General features: G+C 50.7%; 1 protein-coding gene across 3 annotated transcripts in view; it reads left to right on the forward strand.

Moving 5' to 3' along the window:
- RBM19 (RNA binding motif protein 19) overlaps positions 1-20669 on the forward strand; it is a 129142-nt gene that overhangs the window by 34241 nt on the left and 74232 nt on the right. For 2 of the 3 annotated variants that reach the window (XM_066260500.1, XM_066260501.1), the window contains exons 20-21: positions 299-354; positions 3584-3700. In XM_066260500.1, coding sequence (XP_066116597.1) covers positions 299-354; positions 3584-3700 — 173 coding nt within the window. Of the gene's footprint in view, positions 1-298; positions 355-3583; positions 3701-5154; positions 5465-20669 lie in introns of those variants that run through there. The other variant, XM_066260502.1, reaches the window with a different exon arrangement.

Raw genomic sequence — 20669 nt, forward strand, 5'->3', positions numbered from 1 at the left:
AATTCTGTGCCCCTCAATGGCATAAAGGTCAAGGCCCACTCACGGCTCGAGAGGACATCGGAGGGCTGGGTCTCTGTGACCACCAGCTGCTGCCCAGGCTCAGCATGAGCCCTTTCTGGGAAAAGCCACTCTCTTCCCTGGTTCCAGCTCGCCCCTCCTGGGAACAGTCAGTCCCCCGCCTGTCCGCAGTGTCCTGTCCCCTCGCTCAGCTGAAGCTAGCTAGCTCTGGTGACGGGCAGGGGGATGGGCGAGTCGTTCTAACAGAGTAGAACGGCAAACCATATTGTCTACCTCTCAGGGTCAAGTCGTGGACGGCCACAAGCTGGAAGTGCGGATCTCGGAACGGGCCACCAGGTGAGTCTTCTGTGCCTCCTCCTCTCTGCTGAGTCAGGCCTTTCTGCGCTGGCACTGGTGCCCCGAGGGCGTCTCACAGCCCTGTCCTGTCCTCTCAGCCGACCTTCTCTCCCTAATTAACATGGTGTCACACTTGCCAACTCCGACACCATTTCCCTACTGGACAGGGCCACTGCCTTGAGTAAATGTTGACTGCACGTTCGTTATTGTAAAAGGGACGCAGGCAGGAGAAACAAACCTGTCCCGCTCGTTTGGCCGGATGCATAAACCCGGGAAGACCCGGAGAAGCTATAAAACCTAGACGTGCCGTGTTACGGGGATTCCTTTCGTGGGGCTGGACCACGGTGCCCAGAGACGGTCTCCAGGTCACTTGAAAGAGATTCAGTAGGTGTTAAAGATGGTGACTGAGGACAGACCAATCTGCCCAATGCCTAGTTCCCTGAAGGAGTGTTACTTTTAGTTTTAGTTTTGCCCCGACCTCTCCACCTGTTTATACCTCTAAATGAGCTAATGTACGGGAGGTGCTTCAGCGGCACCCAACACAGATCACGTGCCCAGTGTAAGCTGTTGTCATTATCACCTGCCTGCCTCAGGTGACGAAGTGACCACCTCAAACGGTCCTATGGCCACTTTAAGATATTTATTTGGTACTTCTCAGCCACTTGGTCATTTGTGTGGTCCTTGAGCAAATTAGCTGCCAGTGAGCTGACCTCTCTCTTCCTTCCCTCTTTGTTTTTATTGCTACTTGAGAATCCAGCCTAGGCCGCTTGGCGTGGTTCACCCAGCCCGGTCTGTGCCACACTGAGCATCCTGAGGGAGAAGGCAACCCAGTACAGGAGCCCTCAGAAACCTCGGGGGGTTCCCGAGCTATGACATAGTGGAAGTCCGGGCTTTGGGTTCTAATCCAGGAGCCGTGTGAACTTGGGTGGGTCACTGTGCCAGGAAGTTACCGTGCGTTGGCCAAGCATGGTGTGGACTGCGTCTAACACGTGCCAGGCACATGAGCACTCAGCGTTGGCGACCTGCCAGCACTCACGTGGTCATTCTTTTATTCAACACAAAGTATGAAAAGCCAGCTGTGCACCCAGACGCTCTCCGCAGGTGTTGGGGGTGGCGTGTCCACGTGGGGTTTACATTCTAGGGCAGGGTGTTTGATAAAAACCTTCTGCAGGCCCTGGCCGGTTGGCTCAGCGGTAGAGCGTCGGCCTAGCGTGCGGAGGACCCGGGTTCGATTCCCAGCCAGGGCACACAGGAGAAGCGCCCATTTGCTTCTCCACCCCTCCGCCGTGCTTTCCTCTCTGTCTCTCTCTTCCCCTCCCGCAGCCAAGGCTCCATTGGAGCAAAGATGGCCCGGGCGCTGGGGATGGCTCTGTGGCCTCTGCCTCAGGCGCTAGAATGGCTCTGGTCGCAACATGGCGACGCCCAGGATGGGCAGAGCATCGCCCCCTGGTGGGCAGAGCGTAGCCCCTGGTGGGCGTGCCGGGTGGATCCCGGTCGGGCGCATGCGGGAGTCTGTCTGACTGTCTCTCCCTGTTTCCAGCTTCAGAAAAATGAAAAAAAAAAAAAAATGAAAAAAACAAAACAAAACAAAAAAAAACCTTCTGCAGTGATGGAAATATTCTGTAATGCTGGGCAGTGCCATCCGGTATGGCAGCCACTCACTACATGTGGCATTTGAGCACTTGGAATGTGGCAGGTGTAACTGTATTGGTTGCCTTTTGCTGCATAACAAAGTATCCCCAAACTTAATGGCTGAAAGCAGCAAACATTTATCACCTCCCAGTGTCTGTGGATCAGGAGCTCAGGAGCAGCTCGGCCCGGTAGTTCTGTCTCGAGGTTCCTCATGAGGCTGCACTCAGGTTGCTGGCTGGGGCTGCGGATTCATCTGAAGGCTCAGATAGGGTTGGTGGGCCCACTTACGAGATGGCGCCCTCCCATGACTGTCAGCAGGAGAACCGGAGGCCTCGTTCCTCCCCGTGTCTGCCTTTCCCTAGGTTGCATGTGTCCTTAAAGTACGGCGGCCCATTCCCCGCTGGGCGGGCGAGCAATTGGAGAGGGAACGGGGCAGGAACAGCTCTGTCGTCCATGCTGTAGTCTCAGAAGTCACACCCGTCATTGTGCCATCTTCTGCCGGTCACACAGACCTGTCCCAGTGCAGCATGTCTTGCACGCCTCAGTAGGGTATAAAGGCTCAGAGGCCAGGGTCATGGGGACCATCTTGGAGGCTGGCTCCCCTGGCAACTGAGGAACTGAACTGTGAATCTGTTTTCATTTTTATTTAGATTGAACTCCCCATGAGTGGCTAGTGGCCTCTGTATTGGTTGGCACAGCCCTGGAGACAGAAGGGGACTAGAAACCTGATCAGTGTCATAGGCTGTGAGATAGTGACAAGTGCCAGGAAGAAAAATAATGCCGGGGTTACCATTTCAGGGAAGATGGTGAGGGAGGGCCTCTGAGGAGGTGGCGGGGTGCAGACTTAGAGGAAGAGAGTCATTATAATAACAGCCGCCACACATCGAATGTTTATCACGTGGTGGGCATTGCACAGTGTTTGGCATGTCCTCTCATTAAATCCCCAAACAGCAAGGTTGACACTCTTATTAGGCCCATTCTATAGTTGGGGAAACTGAGGCCTAAGAGGCCACACAACTTGCCCCCGTTGCACAGATCTCGGGTGGCTGAGTTGGCATTTGCTCCCAGATTGTTAACTTGCAGCCGTGCCCTGACCCTACCCTGCTGCAGTGGAGTGGGGCAGTAAAGATGGGTGGCCTTGGGCATCAGGCCTAGAGTTTCTTCACTCATCCCTGGTCCGTCCCCATGGTTACAAACTGGATGTTGCTCCTCGGGGGAGTGACGAAAACTCGAACAAGACCTTTGGACCAGCCAGGGTCTTTTTTTGTCTGGCAAGAGACAGAGGAGACTGATTGGCTTTGGAGAGAATCTGGCCTCTTCCTCACCAGGGTTCCATCCTTAAGTCCCCAGTAGTTCCTGAGTCTCTGATGAAGGGCAGGAGACACCCAAGGGTTGGATGTGTCAACCACAGAAGAGTGTGGTCCGTATTCCCTGGGGAGACTGCCTCCGCCCCTGTGACCTCAGCCTCATCCACACTCACTGCCTGGCTCCCTCAACTCAACGCAGATGAGCACTGGTTCTGCGGGAGGGGATCCAGGCAGTGTAGGGCAGCAGCTGCTGATACCCAGGTGACCCGACCCCTCTCCCTACCCCCCAGGCCAGCTCTGACATCCGCTCGGAAGAAACAAGTCCCCAGGAAGCAGACCACCTCCAAGATCCTGGTACGGAATATCCCCTTCCAAGCTGACAGCCGGGAGATCCGCGAGCTCTTCAGGTGAGAAGCGCCAGTTCGGTCCATGGACAGCATGTGTGTGGGGAGCCGGCTGGAGCCTTGGGGAGGGTGGCCTTCGAGTCCGTGGTGGCCTCGCTGAAGGCCGGCACAGTGGTCTTTCAAAGGTCATCTGTGGCTGCCTTTGATTTATCTCCGAGTCTCAGCCATTGCTCTCCAGAGCACGGGGCAGAGAGAAGTAACAATAGCGGCCTCCCCTTCAGAGGCAAGACTAGAAAGGGCGGTCTTCTCCACCCGTCAGCCCCAGCCCTGATCTGTCTGAAGTTTCTACCTCTCACGTCACTCCTTCGGGTGAAGCCGGTGGCTCTGCACCATTGCAGCGCGCTCGAATCACCTGGCGGTTATAAATGTGCCTTTGCTCAGGCCCAGCCCCCAGAGTTGGATTCCTTTTGTCAGGATGGGCCCCAGACATAGGGATTTTACTGTCCAGCCACGTGTTGGGGACCACTGATCTACATGGCTGTCTATGGAGAGAGAGCCCTTTTGAAATGGGTGAATCACCTACATAAGTTATGCAGTCCAGCGATCTCAGGGGCCAGGCAGGTCAGGTGACCTGCAGGGCAGGCTGGGCAGGGACTGACGCAGCGATGTCATACGGAAATGCAGGTTTGATTAGACCAGTTCTTCCTGCGTTTTGAAGAAAAACTAGCAGTCTGAATTCTTTGGGGGCACAGGTGAACAACTCATTCACTTGCTAAAATCAAACACCATGCAGGACAGAATCTGTCCTGTGGCCCGGATAAGCCCAGGGGCCACCAGTTTGCAACCCTTATGCTGGTACATTACACTGTCCAGTTTTTCAGATTAGGTGGTTGTCACCCAGCACCGAGCCCCAGATGTGACGTTTTTATGAGAGGGCAGAGGGAGATGTTTAAAACCAAGGCACTCCCCAGGCACGTGCTGGGTGGCACAGAGAGAGGCTGTCTCACCCTCAGAGTGGAACGGCGACGACATTAGCCCTGACACATCAGCTCTGCCAGGCTTGGCTGGGATCTGAGAGAGTGCTGGACCCCTCTCTGGGGGAACGTGAAGGATTCTGCACACTGGGCCTCATTTGTGCCCCTTGTGTGGTCTAGTTCTGGAACAAAGAGCTAAGTCCATGTTAGAATTTCCAGTTAGCATTGTGCAAGGTCAACTGTGGATACAAAAGGTAAGTTCTCGATTTTAGACACTAGAGAGAAGTATCTTTGTGTGAAATCTACCCCTGTGCTTTCACTTGGTGGTCTACAGAATGGGGAGCCAGAGAGTTTGCTGCAAAACTTCCCGTCCTGCCCTCCATTTTAAATCCCACGCTGGGGTGCAGTTCCTTACTTAGCGGGCATGGTTGGCCGGGGTTGCGGCAAAGGCACCGGCCCCACTGGGTTCTGAGTAGCAGGGTCTTCGCGGTGATCCTGGGTGCCCTGCACGGGGTCACAGTCTGGGGGCATGTTGTCTTGCAGCCCGGAGGTCAGTCAAGAGGTGTACGTGAGCAAGGTCATCCTCACCATAGGTCCAGTCCACAGCCTCCGGTGTTTAAAGAAAGTCCAATTTAAGAACTGCCAGATCAAAACAGGACTGCCACGACCAGCACGTGTTGATGGGAAAATAGTATCCCGTGGAAATGACAGTTTCACTTGGCTCCACAGTCTATTTAGGGTGACACTTATCCAGGGAACAAAAGAACGCGACCGGAAGAAAAACACACTTTGTTTGGATCTCGCGTTTTGTATTTATTTTGAGAAGATGGGGAATTAGTGTCCACTGAACATAATTACATGCAGTCTCTCCTCTCTCTGCCATTGTTCTGCTGGGAGTTTTCGTCAACCCCTGGGAGAGCTTCCGGGAGGCTCACCTTGCTTTGTTGTTGTGCACTTGGGCTGGGAGGCTGGGCAGTTCCACGGGGCGACCAGCAGGGGTCGCTGTGAGCCTTCCCAGGGAGACAAGCTTGTCCAGGAAACCGCAGACCCGATTTCAGACAAAGCCAGTGGCCAGCAAAGGTCAGAACCGGGGAGGGGGCGGGGGTTCAGGGTTTGGGAGAACCAGTCTGCTTCACTTTGCCAGGCAGGTTTTGCGGACTTGTCCTTCCAAGTGTAATGAAAAGCATGGCTCCATCTTAGGGCGCGCTCTCTGTTCTGGGCTCTGTGCCGCGCGCCTTCCTGTGCCATCAGCATCTCCTTTAGCCACAGAGCAGCCCTGCAGGGAGGGGTGGAGGGATGCCGCGATCCCTTCTGCACCCCAAAGGAAATGCAACCTGGGGACGTGCGGCATCCTGCCCGGACACTGCAGCTGAGCCAGGATTGGAATGTCCGTGTCGCCCCAGAGCCCTGACTTGGAACTGCTGCTCTCTCCCGGGTCTGGAGGCCGTCATTCCCCACATCATCCTAGTGGAGCCCGCGAGTGTGCGTCGTACCAGGCACTGCCGGGCACAGGGCGCGTGGCCATTCAGAAGAGACACGGGCTCCTCTCTCAGGAGTTCACGGTCTTTGGAGGACCAGGAAAGACAGTGACAGTCAGCAACACACCCATACGTGCAGGGCTGTGGGAGAGCAGATCGGGTCCCCAGGACCGCCCCCTGGGGGGCCAGCACGTGAGCTGGGGCGGCGTGTGCATGGCGGCCACCAGCACCTTTCTGCGGGGTCACGTCTGGAATAATTCAAGGCTCACCCTTTAGAGAAGTCAGAGAGTAGACACAGCCGTGGGTTAGGTGACAGTGGCTCTCTCTCTTTGCCACCCCCGTTCTGGGCCTCAGTTTCCCCTGGCCTAGAATACTAATGATAATGTGTGCCGTGATTTACGGTGATCTAGCAATAAATGATAATGTCTGTTACTATCATTATGCATGGTTTTCAAGTCTGACTCTGTGCCCAGCTCTGTGGGCTCAAGTGCCTTTCATTACTAGATGTCCGTTTCCGTTTATCAGAACAGGCCTGCAGGGTATTTGTCGTCATCTGCACTTCCCGGGGAGCAAGCCCACTCTGCAGCCCAAGTCCCACGGGGTCGGCAGACAGCTTGAGCTGGCACCCAGCGCCCTCCCCATGTGGCAGCTTCAAGGGCTGTTGGGAGGATTAAATGAGATTATGCGTGTGAGGCACTTAATGCCGTGCTCGGACTGAGCAGGTAGTTAATATCTCATTCGTGTGGTTAGGACACAGCACAGGGCCAGGGGCACCCCCAGGCTGTGAGCCAAGGCAGGTCTGGCTTGCCGCAGAGCCTCTGTCTAGCGGAGGTGGCAGCGGCAGTGAGTGCAAGTTCTCCACGGTGTTACTGTGTTTGTTCCTCCTCCTTCAGCCCTCCCACCCTGTCATCCACTCCAGAAAGCAGGTGGCGCAAGCCAAGGTTTCTGGAAGACAGTCATCTCCCGGGAAGGAGGTTCTGCCTTCAGGGCTGGCCTTGTGAGCACGGGACCTGTGGAGTTGCAACAGGCCCTGCACTTAGTTATTTAATACTCTGCTGTGCCGTCATCCTAAAATTCTTAATTTTTGAACAAGGGCCTGAAATTTTCACATTCTACCAGGCTCTGCAGATTAGCAAGACAGTCCTGCCAGCAAAGCAGCAGAAACAGCAGGTCTAAAGTGCAGCGTGGTACTCAGCCTGCCTCAGTTTCCTCATCTGTAGGATGGGATTGGAAACCATGCCTGCTTCTCCCCCTCCCAGACGGTGAAAGGCTGAGTGAGAGGAGGGACATACGGACTGATAGGAGGGAAGATATCTCACAGAGGCTTGTCTGTCATCAGCACTGTCCTCCCTGATCACCTCCGTGGGTCATGGCCGAGGAGCGGGTTTCAGAAAGACCCGCCCTCTGAGGGTGATGTAAGAACGTGCAGACAGTTCTCAGGTCCAGGTGAGGTGGGGTCATGTTGAAAGGTCACTTCTGCATAGGTTCAGAACAGTTCCCCTTTTTCCTAGGCTATGTCACTTCCTGGCTCAGCCTCAGTTTTCCTCATCTGTGAAATGGGGATAATAAGAACCTGCCAAACAGAAGGGTGCTAACGATGACTCAGGTGAAGGAGTCTGCCCGGGGTCACACAGCCCTGCAAGCAGCACGGCCAGGTGTCTCAGTCCAGAGTCTCCCCCTGGAACTGTCCCCAAGGTCAGGGATACCTGGTGGGAGCTGCCAGGCAGGTCCAGCTGCTGCAGGCTACAGATGGAGAGAGAGTTTCATCTGAGTCTCTTTTTTGGTTGTTGTTTCTTTCTCAGAGATGTGAACCGCCTGCTAGGGGTGCGAATGGGCCAGCTCACCTCAGGTGTCTGGAGGCCTTAATTATAAGGCTTGTATCTCCTGTCCCCGGTGCGCCTGTTGTGGTGTGCTTTGTGGACAGCCGTCTTTCTGTCCTTGGCCTCTCCTCCTCATTTCCTCTCACTGTTACCACAACCGTGACCGTGACCGTGGCTGTGGAGGGAGGGCTGAGGACAGCTTGCCTGCTGAGTTCCTCTCCTACGCTTGCACCTTGTCCCCCTCGCCCAGGTGTGGGGGTCACTGCCCAAGTAACTCCTGGTTGTCAGCAGTGCTTTTCCAAAAGCCGTGAGCCTCCAGCCCTGTCATCTGTCCTGGACAGGTCGGCTCCTTCCTGCTCACCAGGCTTCCTAGGGAAGAAGCTCTCTAAAAAACAAAGAAACAGAACAGCCTGGGGCAGCTCCCCAGAGTCAGCCCAGAGTGCTGGAGCAAGGGTCCTTGTAAGGGGAGGTGAAACCTCAGCCTAGTTCTGTAAGGGAGGAGGCAGGGAGGGCGAGGCTGTCCCCAGGTGCCCTGCCCCCACCTCTGCAGAGAGACCCTAGGTCAGGCATGGCCAACATGCACCCTGAGTTTATGCGGCCCGTGATTAAATTTTTAATATTCTCCGCTACTTTAAAATCTCAGCTACTCAGAAGCGGAAGCATCTTTGATTATTGGAAATCGAGATATTTGAGAAGATAGTGATATGCGGAAAAGAATTCCACGTGTGACTAACTAGGGTTAACTTCCAATAATTGGTCGAATGGATTTGCGATACTTCTTTATTTTTTAAAAAAATTCCATTATAAAGATTTACAACTTTTGTACTAGATATGAACTGTTTGACGTTTAGCGGCGATGTGAAACCCACATTCTGTTAGGCAAAGTTTGCCAGTATTCACCCAAGGGCAAACACTTCGTTATTTTTTGGTCAAGTGTGCTGAATCAAGTGGCATTGTAGCATAGACAATAGCTGCAGTTGATAACTGAAAACGTGTCCAGGCTGTTTGTAAAACAAAATAATTGTTTTATTTGCGATATAATCCCTTCAACCTCATTCTATTAACTAAATATTGTTTCAGTTGATTGCAATACAGTTTGGATTGCAGTTTATACGGTATATAATTATATTTTTATTAAAATATATTTTTGTTAAAAAATATTGTATATTAAAATGTTTTTTCACTCACATTTATTCATAAACAAATTACATAATAAAATTTTGTTTACTTAAACGAATCGTTTTTGTATTTAACATTTTTAATTTTTTTTTGTTTGTTTGTTTAGTTGGATTTTTTTTTTGTATTTTTCTGAAGTTGGAAACGGGGAGGCAGACAGACAGACTCCCACATGTGCCCTACCAGGATCCACCCGGCATGCCCACCAAGGGGCGATGCTCTGCCCATCTGGGGCGTCGCTCTGTTGCTCCCAGAACCATTCCAGCCCCTGAGGCAGAGTCCATAGAGCCATCCTCAGCCCAGGGCCAACCTTGCTCCAATGGAGCCTCGGCTGCGGGAGGGGAAGAGAGAGACAGAGAGGAAGGAGAGGGGGAGGGGTAGAGAAGCAGATGGGCGCTTCTCCTGTGTGCCCTGGCCGGGAATTGAACCCGGGACTCCTGCACGCCAGGCTGACGCTCTACCATTGAGCCAACCGGCCAGGGCCTAACATTTTTTAATTTTAATATTTTGTCCAGCCCGTGGAAAAAGTTTTCTTTCTAATCTGGCCCAGGGGCAAAAACTGTTGGCCACGCATGCCCTAGGTAGAGGGTATCACGTCCAGTCACTCATTTTCCTGTTGTCTGTGGCCGCATCACACCTCAGTGGCAGAGTTGAGTAGTTGTGTCAGAGGCCAGATGGCCCTTAAGCCTATAAATTATTGGCTGTCTGGCCCTCTGTGGGGACTGTGTGCTGAACTCCGGACTCACTCAACACTGGCCTCTGTGGAGATGGGCATGCCCTAAGTAAGGGGTTTGGGTTTTGTCTTCTAGTTTTTGTTACATAACTGAGGTATCTTTTTCTTCCCCCTTTTATAAATCATGCAAACATTACAGGTAAGGCTACAGGCCCGGTGACTCCCACTGAGGACAGGAGATCAGGTTCCAGCCTCTCCCCACACTGCCCCGTTTCCTCATTGGGGGGGCCCTGCTCCTCCCACTTTGCTGAGAGTTTGTCTTGTTTTGTTTTAAGACTTTTCTTGTTTTTAGAGTAGTTTAGGTTTACAACAAGGTTGAGAAAAAGGTACAGAGAGTTTTCACCTATTTCTTGTCCCCACCCACACACAGCCTTTTACCCGTTACCAACCCCCACCACCAGAATGGGACATTTGCTGCAATCAGTGAACCCGCACGGACATCTCATCACACACCCATAGGTTACATTACGGTTCCCTCTTGGTGCTGTACGTTCTGTGGGTTTGAACAAATGCATGACAACATGTAATCTGCCATTACGGTGTCATAGAGTAGCTTCACTGCCCTACAATGCATCCGTTTTACTGATAAGCATTTGGGCAGTTTGCAGGGTTTTTTTTTCCTGTTACGTATAATGTTCCCGTGAACGTTCTTGTGTGTCTTTTGATGACCGTGTGCTTGGATTTTGCAGGATGTCTATGTAGGAGTGATGTTGCTGAGCCTATCAGCATTAGTGAATACTGCTAAACATGTTCCCAAAGTAGTCAAATCAGTTTGCGCAGCCACCATCTGTTTGGGTGTTCTAGTTGCCCCTCATCCTGGTCAGCACTTGGTATTGTCTGTTTTTCTCTTTTTAGCCATTTCAGTGCATATATAATGACATCATCACAGTGCATTTTAATTTGTACTTTCCTGATGGCTAAGAAGATCAAGTGTGTTTTATTAGTTTATGAGTATTTGGATCAAATGTGTTTCATTAGTTTATGAATATACTCTTATGAAATGACTGTTTATGTCTTTTGCCCATTTTTTAAAAATTGGGCTGATTTTTCTCTCTTTTTTGTCAATTGTTTTTACTAATTTTATAGTTACTTTTTATATAATTTTATATATTCTTTGGTGGACATATGATTGGAATTCCTTACTCTCCCATTTTGTAGGTAGTGTAATGATGTTTTTTTAATGCTATCCTTTGATGAACAGTGGCTCTTTTTTTTTTTTTTTTTTTTTTTTTGACAGAGAGAGGGACAGACAGACAGGAAGGGAGAGAGATGAGAAACATCAAGCATCAGTTCTTTGTTGTGGCACCTTAGTTGTTCATTGATTGCTTTCTCATATGTGCCTTGATGGGGGACTACAACAGAGCAAGTGACCCCTTGCTCGAGCCAGCGACCTTAGGCTTCATGCTAGTGACCTCTGGGCTCAAGCCAGTGACCATGGGGGTCACTTCTATGATCCCACACTCAAGCCAGTGACCCCGCACTCAAGTCGGCAACCTCGGGGTTTTGAACCAGGATCTTCTGCCTCAGTCCAACGCTCTGATCACTGCGCCACCACCTGGTCAGGTCAGAGGCTCTTAATATTGTCAATTTGTCAAGTTGTTGTTTTTTGTTCTCTTCATGGTTAGAATTTCTTTGTCCCATTTAAGAAGTCTTTGCTTCCTCCAAGCTCAGGAAGGTAGTCTGCTACGTTTTCCTCTGAAAGCTTTGACCTTTCACATTTAGGTATGCCATCTGTCTGGAATTGATTTTTGTGTATGGCGTGAGGTAGAGATCAAGGGACATTTTTCCCCTCACATGGATATTCAGTGGGGCCAACACCATTTATTGCAAAGACCATTCTTTCCTCAGCTCTGCAGTATTGATTTTGTCATAAATCAGGGACTGTGTATGTGAGGGTCTGCTTCTGGATGCTCTGATCCATTCCGCGCGTCTATTTGTCTATCCCTGAGCCGATATGCACTGCCCTAATTACCGTGGCTTTGTTCTAGCTCGATATCTGGGGTCTTTGTTCTTCGGGATTGCCTTCGCACTTCAGGCTTTTGGGTTTTTATTCCGCAGCAACGGGGGTGGGATCTCAGCAGAGGGAGTGGTAGATCTGACATATGGTCAAAGGTCTTGTGAAGAGCAGAGGGGTCCCAGTGGGTGTGAGGAGACCCCCCTCCCCCACAAGGTTTTGTGATCACCTGGGCCAGAGGCAACTGGCTTGAGCAGGCATCTGCAGTGGGCGTGAGGTGCCGGGTCGGTTTGGGGATGCATTTACAGAGACCTGCCTGTGGCTTCAACGAGAACAGGGATTCAGGGAATTGTCGAGAGGAACTCCTATACTTAGGTCCTCAGCAGCTGGCTGGATGACATGGCACGCCTGGGGGTGCAGCAGTCCAAGGGGGGCGTCGGCCCCACCCTGCACACCACCCCTTCCTCTCCCGTGATCTATGGCCACGGTGGTGCTGCCTAGGTTGTGGCTCTCCGTGGCTCTGGCCATGCGTGTGTGTCCGTGGCTCTGGCGAACATTCCTGTTGGGAACACCTCTGGTTCAGGGCGGCCTGTCAGCTCCTCGGATGGCAGCTGTGGTACCAGCTTGGCCACCTCCCTCTTCCTCGTTGGCGCGTTCTCTGCCCTGTGGTCCAGGCTGTGTTAATGCTACCGCCGGACGTTTGCACAGCCCTTACTAAAAGGCTCCACCAGGGCCAGCAGTGCTTCTGTGCTCATGGTGCCACTTTCCGTCCCCCAACAAGCCTGGGGAACTGAGGCTCACGAGGCAGATAAAACCCTGGGCAAGTGGCAAGTGGCGCCATCCGATGTACACTCCCAGTCACCCTTTCCTGCAACAAACTCCAGGGACAGAGACATGCATCCTGAACCCATCAGCACATGCCTAGTAAGTCCTTAGGGTACGCCTGCCTTCAGCAGTCATCATCTCTGAAGCCATCCAGGTCTGGGTGCAACAAGGCCAGTCTGCATTGAGCGCGCTTCAAAGAGCCTGCCCCCAGGATAGCTGCCATCTAAGGAAAAGATGGGCCGCCTGGCAAGATGGTTACGGGGACAAGGCCGGAACAAAACTCACCAAGGAGTCGATTATTCCATGTAGGGAGTGTCCCAAAGACCGAATGTAGGCATCCTCACCTAGTAAGTTTTTATTTGCAAACAAAAGGTCTGGTGTTCTGCTTGAACTCCAGCGTTCACACTCGCCAGCTGTGGAATGCAGCTCAACAGAGTCACATGGACAAATCCCAGGTGTGCCCCCCCCCATGGCATGACCACAGCTTGAATCAAGCTATTCATGTTTTCACACGGGGTCCATGGGTTTAGAAGGGACGGGCATGCACTAACCGGACTAGATCGAATGAGAGGCCCTGGGAATGGCCAGCCTACAGAAGGAGTGTCTGAGCAGGGATGACCGCAGGGCCGAGTCTCACCAAAGACACCACTGAGAATCGGATTTCTGCTCGGAGGAAAAACAGGTAGAATAGGCACGCCTGTCCTCGTGGCTGCAGGGAAACACCGGAGTCGCATGCAGTGCTGACGAGGACGCGGAGAGGTCAGGTCCCTCCTGCGCCACTGGTGGGAGTGTGCCGTGGCCCAGCCTCTCTGCGCAGGCACCTGGCCACCCCTCACAGCCACCGCCTGCGCCCACCGCGGGGGCCAGTAACTGCACTCCTGGGCACCCACACCGGGAGATAGAGACCTCCATGTGAACAAAACCACATACACACATCCATCAACGACAAGTGGGTAAGCCGAATGAGGTCTGTCCACACAATGAAATGTTGTTCTTTAGCCACAAATGGGAGCGACGACCGACGTGCTACAACGTGGATGAACCTTGAGAACATGATGTGGAGGGAGAGAAAGACAGGCACAAAAGGCCTCGTGTCGCCGGGTTTCATTTATAGGGAATGTCCAGAACAGGCAAATAGAGAAAGAGAGTGGATTAGCGGCTGCTCCGGGCTGGAGAAGGGGGTGGGGGTGATGGCTGAAGGATACGGGGTTTCTTTTCAAGCTGATGAAAATGTTCTAAAACTGAGTGTGGTGGCGGCTGCACAACTCTGAATGTGCTCAAAATCCATGACGCGTGTACTCTAAAAGGGTGGATTGTATGCTAGGTGAATTATATTTTAATAAAGCCAGGAAGGGGGGAGGGAAGGAGAAGGGAGGGGAGGGGAAGAAACCTATGCACAAATGTTTATAGCAGCACTAATCAGAATAGTCCCAAGCTGGAAACAACGCAGATGTCCTTCAGTGGCTGTGGTCCATCCACAGCGTGGAACACTCCTAAGCGATAAAAAGGAACAAACTATGGCTGCGTGTGGCAACCTGAATGACTCCCCAGAGAGTTGTGCTGAGTGAAGAAGCTAATTCTAAAAGGTTACCGCTCACGTGACTCCATTTATTATAACATTCTCTCTTATAAGTATAGTTGGTATACGATACTATCCTAGTTATATTAGTTTCAGGTGTACAGGATAGCGATACGACATTTTTATATCTTGTGATAAAATCACTTCACTAATTTTTTTTTCTTCCCTTTTCATTGAATTTTTTTGGGCAACACTGGTTGACAAAATTATACAGGTTTCAGGTGCACAATTCCCCATCTGTACACCATCGTGTGTTCACCACTCTGCGTCAAGTCTCCGTCTATCAACATCTATCCCCCTCCACCCCGTACCACCCACTAATTCTAGTCATCATCTGTCACCGTGCGGACCTATCATGATACGATCGACTCCCCTTCACCTTTCCACCCCCCCACTCTCCCCTCAGGAAACCCTCTCTTTGGTCTTCATTTCTGTGCATCTCCTTTTGTTTTGTTCATTTGTTTTGTTTTGTTTAGGTTCCACGTATAAGTGAAACCGTACATAACATTCTTAAAGTGACAGAATTATAGAGATGGGAGGGAAGCGTGGAGGGGGAGGGAGGGGTGTGACTGAAAGGGGGAGCATGCGGGATCCTCGTGATAAAATCGTCCTGTTCTGGGAGGGGTTGACTCTGTTCACTCAAGTCTACATGTGATAAAGTTGCAAAGGATTAAATATACACACACAGATGAGTGCTGGAGTTACGTAAAATGTTACCATTGGGGGAGGCCAGGTGAAGAGTAATGGATTATTTCTTATAACTGCATACGAGCTATACTCATCTCAAAATAAATCATTTAGGCCTGACCTGTGGTGGCGCAGTGGGATAAAGCGTCGACCTGGAACACTGAGGTCGCCGGTTCGAAACCTTGGGCTTGCCTGGTCAAGGCACATATGGGAGTTGATGCTTCCTGCTCCTCCCCCTTCTCTCTCTCTCTCTCTGTCTCTCTCTCTCACTCCTCTCTCTCTAAAAAAAAAAAAAAAAAATCAATCAAAATAAATCATTTAAAAATATATATTCCAATCCATAAAGGATTAGAAAACGGCACTCTCTGCAGTGGTGAGTTGCCTGTCACCAGGGGCAAGCAAGTAAAGGCTAAAGCTAAGTTTGTTAAGGATACTGTAAAAGGGATTTCTGATGGAGGGAGAAGCCAGGCTCACTCCCTTCAAGACACTTCTGCCCTGAAGTGTGTCAGCAGTAGAGTGTGTGGGGGTCAAAGAAAGAGTCCTCTGGGCTTTGGGATCCACCACAGGTGGTCTGATTTTTCAGTCAGAAGGAAATGAACAGCAGCCACACAGTTAATAGCCAGGTGTAGGGGGGAACGGGGGGGGATGGGAAAGAGAAATTATTTCAACTTTTATATGCTGTACAAAGAGTATATACACTTTATTCCTTAAATCTAGGCTAAATGAGCCCAGGGAAATAAAAAGGCTGGCCTAGTAAGTATATTTTCTCTGCTAGGATCTATTTTTATTTAGTAGGTTTGTGGGTGCACGTGGTACTGTAGGGAATGGAGAGGAATATTAAGCTTTGGTTGTTTGCAGGGTAAGGAAACACCGGTTAAGTGTTTCCACACTCTTTGCAGAGAGAAACACTGGCCTGTAACTTCCTTGGGCTCTTCTTGGTCTCTGTCCCTCCAGCCTCAGTGTCAGGCGCAGCTTTCTGAATTATCCTGCTTTCCATCTACTGCTGTGTCCACCAGGGATGGTCGGCCGCTGGAAGAGTCACTGCTGCCGAAACCAGGACGAAACAGCGCTTGCTTAGATGAGATACTAGGGTCACCTGAGTTCTTCTCCCTTTTCACACTGTCCTTGTCCTTCAGATGTCTGGACTTGGCTGTCAGCTTGGAAAGGGGCCAGTGTGATTTTTCCAAGAGAAGGACTCTGGCCAGGGAGTCAGGAGACCTGAATTCTGGCCCAGCTCTGCCCTGCACCCGACATGTGACCTTGGGCAGTAGCAGGACTTCTCAGAGCCTCTATTTGTTGAATGAATCGGTGATGGGGTTAGGCGAGGCCAGCCTGGGTAGATAGATAGCTTCCACCTTGAGAGCCAGCACCAACCCTTGTTGGTCATGGCGGGCTAGACTTCTATGTTGGACGGTTGTGAGGCGTCTGGGCTCCCCGGGAAATGGCATGGTGACTGAATGAATAGAGACACTGCCAGGGACCATCTGCAGTAGGTATGCTGCTGCAGGTATCCGCCTAAAAATATGGTGTTCGTCATATATTGCTAGAGCTTTTCCATTTCCATGTGACTGGCAGAGCGGTCCCAAAGCAGGGCCCATGTGGAAACCTACTTGTTTTTCCCCTTTAAAAAATTCCTAGCAAACTCAGGGAGTTGAGGAGAGTTATTGGTTGGGGCTTTTGTCCTTCCTTTGTGATTCTGTAAATGTGGACTCCCGTTGCAGCTGACGTTTTCTTCCACTCCACAACCAGGCTGACTCCCGACCGGGTGACAAAGGCCCAGACAGTGGGACGGGGCACCCTGGGGAGGACGTGCGGGTCCTCAGGGGCTGAGGTGGCACTGTGCGCCCTGCTTCCCTGCTGTCGGCTGCGGTCGTGCCGCCTGCTCTAACCTTGCTTTCACACCTCCTCTCTCTCCATTCACTTCCTTTTCAGCTACAAGGTCTCTGCCTTTGTCTGGGCTTGTCAGGAGGGCTGCAGTCGGCTCATTGTAGCAGCTGATAATTGTGCTCGGTGTCTCCAGCGTCCCGAGTGCTGATGGGCAGCCCCAGGACCTCTCGGGAGGCTTCTGAGTCAGAGCGGCTTCTGTCCCTTCCCGTGTCTCGGAGCTTTCCGTGGAAAAATGAGGTCTCGCCACACTGCTTCCCGGTTAAGAAAGAACTCAGGTCGGTTTAGCAAATATTTACTAAGCATCTCTAATGAGGCAGGGACTGTGCCAGGTGCTGGGTTACAGAAACAAACGTGAACTCCGGGAGGGGAAAGGGACTGTTGGCTTCGGGGGAAGTGGCTCCAAGGTTCACTCCATTAAAACAGTTACGTAGAGGCTAGGTCTTCTACGTGGTTGGCCTGGTGACAACTTCTCTAGGACTCAGTGTCCATCCCTATAGGTCGGCAAGAGTGACCACTGTGCCTGGTTTGCTGTAAGGACAAGGTCGATGACGCTGATAGAGGGCTGGGCCTCTCTCCCGGCCCAGGGGTAGCGTCATGCCCGGCGTGGCTCGTATCTCCGGCACCCGCTGTGTACTCTGCTGCCCTTAGAGCCAAGGGGCCGGGCTCCTGCTCCCAGCCCTGCTCCCAATTAGCTGTGGGCTCTCAGGAAAGTTACCTTATCCTCCTGGTTGTCCCCAAGGACAGAGAAGTGAGGGAGCTCAAGTACATGATCGTCTCGGAAAGGGTTTCCTGTTCTAAAGGAATAGTTCATAAAGTCAGGGGCTGCGACCCGTGTTTCTCAAGCTCGAGTAATGTGTCAAGAGCCCTTTTAAAGAAAAAGAAGAATCTCGTGGCCCTTCCCCCCCACACAGGGATCATGTGAACATTTCTATTAACATGTGACTTAAGTATGTGCAAATGTAAAATTCAGAAGGAACCGACAGCTCACGTGCACGGTTCTCTGAGGACCAGAAAACCAGAACACATTTTCAAATTAAATACAAACAAAACTTAAAATCAATAAAATTCAAATTAAGAACATTAGTTGAGTGTGATGGATGGCATTGTTTTTGCAGAAACGAACTTCAGGATGTGGGTTTTTAATATTAGAAAGATGTAGCCTCCGGGTCCAGATCTATAATCCATCGTGCTGCCTTGAAGGCGGTAATGCTAACGCAGAACAGCCCGTCTGCCTGAGTCGCGCAGAACCGGAACCAGACCGGGGGGGGGGGGGGTGCCGACCCTCGGGCGCTCAGCCAGCCCCCTGCCCGTCCACATCTGAGGCCAGCCGTCCAGCGCCTCTTCCCACAACGCAGCCTCCCAGAGTGGTGCTGTGTAAAGCTATCTCAATCACTTTAAAAAGTTGGCGTTGTACTGTTACTGAAATGAGCAGTGAATGGGTAGCCAAGTACTCTTGGAGTTGAGGACAGAAAAGGGTTTCATTGTCCCCACTAACTGATCTCATGTCTGTGGGTTGGTATATGTAGGGATGGGTTCCCAGGCTAGCGCACCCCACCTCCCTCCAGCACCCTGAGTAAAGGTGCTGGCTGCTCCAGCACACATCTTTGGAGGCCAGCATGTCTGGACCTCTGGGTGCCAGGTCCCTTCACAGCAAAGTCATAATACACATAGTAAAAACTAGCTTGTCTAAATATAAGCAGAAAGTTTAAAGATGTCCTATAAAAGTAGCTAGTCCTTCCACAGCCCTGCCCCAACCCCTGCCCTCACACACATCCATGCGTCCAAATCTATCTGAGAGGCAACAGACTGTATTTGAAAAAAGTCTTGTTCTATTAAGTAGGCTCTTACTGTAGTACAAATTTTGGGTCCAAAATACTCGTTGGGTCCACCTAGACCTTTAGATCTTTTTCACTGCCAAGCCCTCTTGTGGTTGAATGGCCCCTGTTTTACGGTATGGAAGTTGGTCACTTTGCCGCTTGGTCACCAAGGTTAAATGAAGTTTTTGGCACCTGTTAGCCAGTGTGAATTTGCTGGGGAAAGGATGTGGGCAGAGGCCCCACTAGGGTGATCATAGAAGTCAAAAGGGGCCACTCAGTGAAGGGGCTATTCATGGCTGGAGGCTCTGTGCTAAACCTAACAGCCTCTGCTAGCTTACCTCATTGTAGTGTGGAGGGGCACGCTCTAGAACAGGGTTCGGGAACCTATGGCTCGTGAGCCAGGTGTGGCTCTTTTGATGGCTGCATCTGGCTCGCAGACAAATCTTTAATAAAAAAAATAATAATGTTAAAAATATAAAACATTCTCATGTATTACAATCTATTCATTTCCTACCACTCATGTTCATGGTTGTGAGTGGCTGGAGCCAATCACAGCTGTCAGCCAGGACAACACCAAATTTTTATTGGATAATGCTTAACGTATACAGATCGTTGTGAGGTCAGGAAGTAAACTTAATCAAGTAGTCAGCTAGCTAATTGCAGAAACCTTTTTGACAAAGAAGATGGCTAAAAGAAAAAAAGACGAGGAGTATCGTACTTTTCAGCAGGAATGGACAGAGGAATTCGCCTTTGTGGAGAGGGCAGGTTCTGCAGTGTGTCCAATATGCAATGATAAAATTGCATCAATGAAACGGTCAGATATAAAGCGACACTTCAACACACGCCATACTACATTTGCATCGAAATACCCAGCGGGGGACAGCAGGAAGAAAGCATGTCAAGAGCTACTGTGCAGAGTGCAGGCTAGTCAGTAGTAACTCCGTGTTTGGACCCAACAAGGTGACTGGAATTCGGCTAGCTTTGCTGGTGCTTTAGCAATTGTGAGAAATGGAAAGCCATTCACAGATGGGGAGTATGCCAAAACATTCATGCTTGATGTTGCCAATGAACTTTTTGACAACTTTTCGGATAAAGACAAGATAATCAAATGAATTAAAGACATGCCTCTGTTGGCAAGAACTGTTCACGATCGTACCATCATTATAGGCAAATCAAATTGAGGCAACACAAGTGAAGGACGTAAATGTAGCACCATTCTTTTCTCTCGCTTTGGATGAGTCAATAGACGTAAGCCATTTATCCCAGTTCAGTGTGATTGCAAGGTATGCTATCGGTGACACACTACATGAGGAAAGTCTTGCTGATTTGCCTATGAAAGAGACAACAAGAGGGGAGGATTTATTCAAGTCTTTCACTGAGTTTGCTAAAGAAAAAATCTACCGATGGATAAACTTATTTTGGTGTGTACTGATGGTGCTCCGTGTATGGTGGGGAAAAACAGGATTCATAGCGCTTCTTCGTGAACATGAAAAGAGACCCATCCTAAGTTTTCACTGCATCCTACATGAGGAGGCGCTTTGTGCTCAGATGTGTGGCGAGCAGCTTGGTGAGGTGATGTTGCTGGTCATTCAGGTGGTCAACTTTATTGTTGCCCGAGCTTTAAATGATCGCCAGTTTAAAACACTGCTGGATGAAGTTGGGAATAATTATCCTGGTCTGCTTCTGCACAGCAATGTACGTCAGTTGTCAAGAAGGAAGGTGCCCAGCCGTTTCGCGGCTTGTCTGAGCGAAATCCGGACTTTTCTTGAAATGAAAAACGTCAAGCATCCTGAGTTAGCTAACTCTGAGTGGCTCCTGAAGTTCTACTATCTCGTGGACATGACTGAACATCTGAACCAGCTCAAGGTGAAAATGTAAGGCGTTGGAAATACAGTCTGATCCCTTCAACAAGCAGTGTTTGCATTTGAAAACAAGCTGGAACTCTTCATCACTGACATTGAAACAGGTCATTTACTACACTTTGAAAAACTGGGAGAGTTTAAAAATGCATGCACAGCAAGTGACCCTGCTCAACATCTTGATCTCCAGCAGCTAGCGGGCTTCACATCAAATCTTCTGCAGTCATTCAAAGCATGCTCTGG

Source organism: Saccopteryx bilineata, chromosome 2, assembly GCF_036850765.1.
Source record: "Saccopteryx bilineata isolate mSacBil1 chromosome 2, mSacBil1_pri_phased_curated, whole genome shotgun sequence".
Taxonomy (NCBI): Eukaryota; Metazoa; Chordata; class Mammalia; order Chiroptera; family Emballonuridae; genus Saccopteryx; species Saccopteryx bilineata.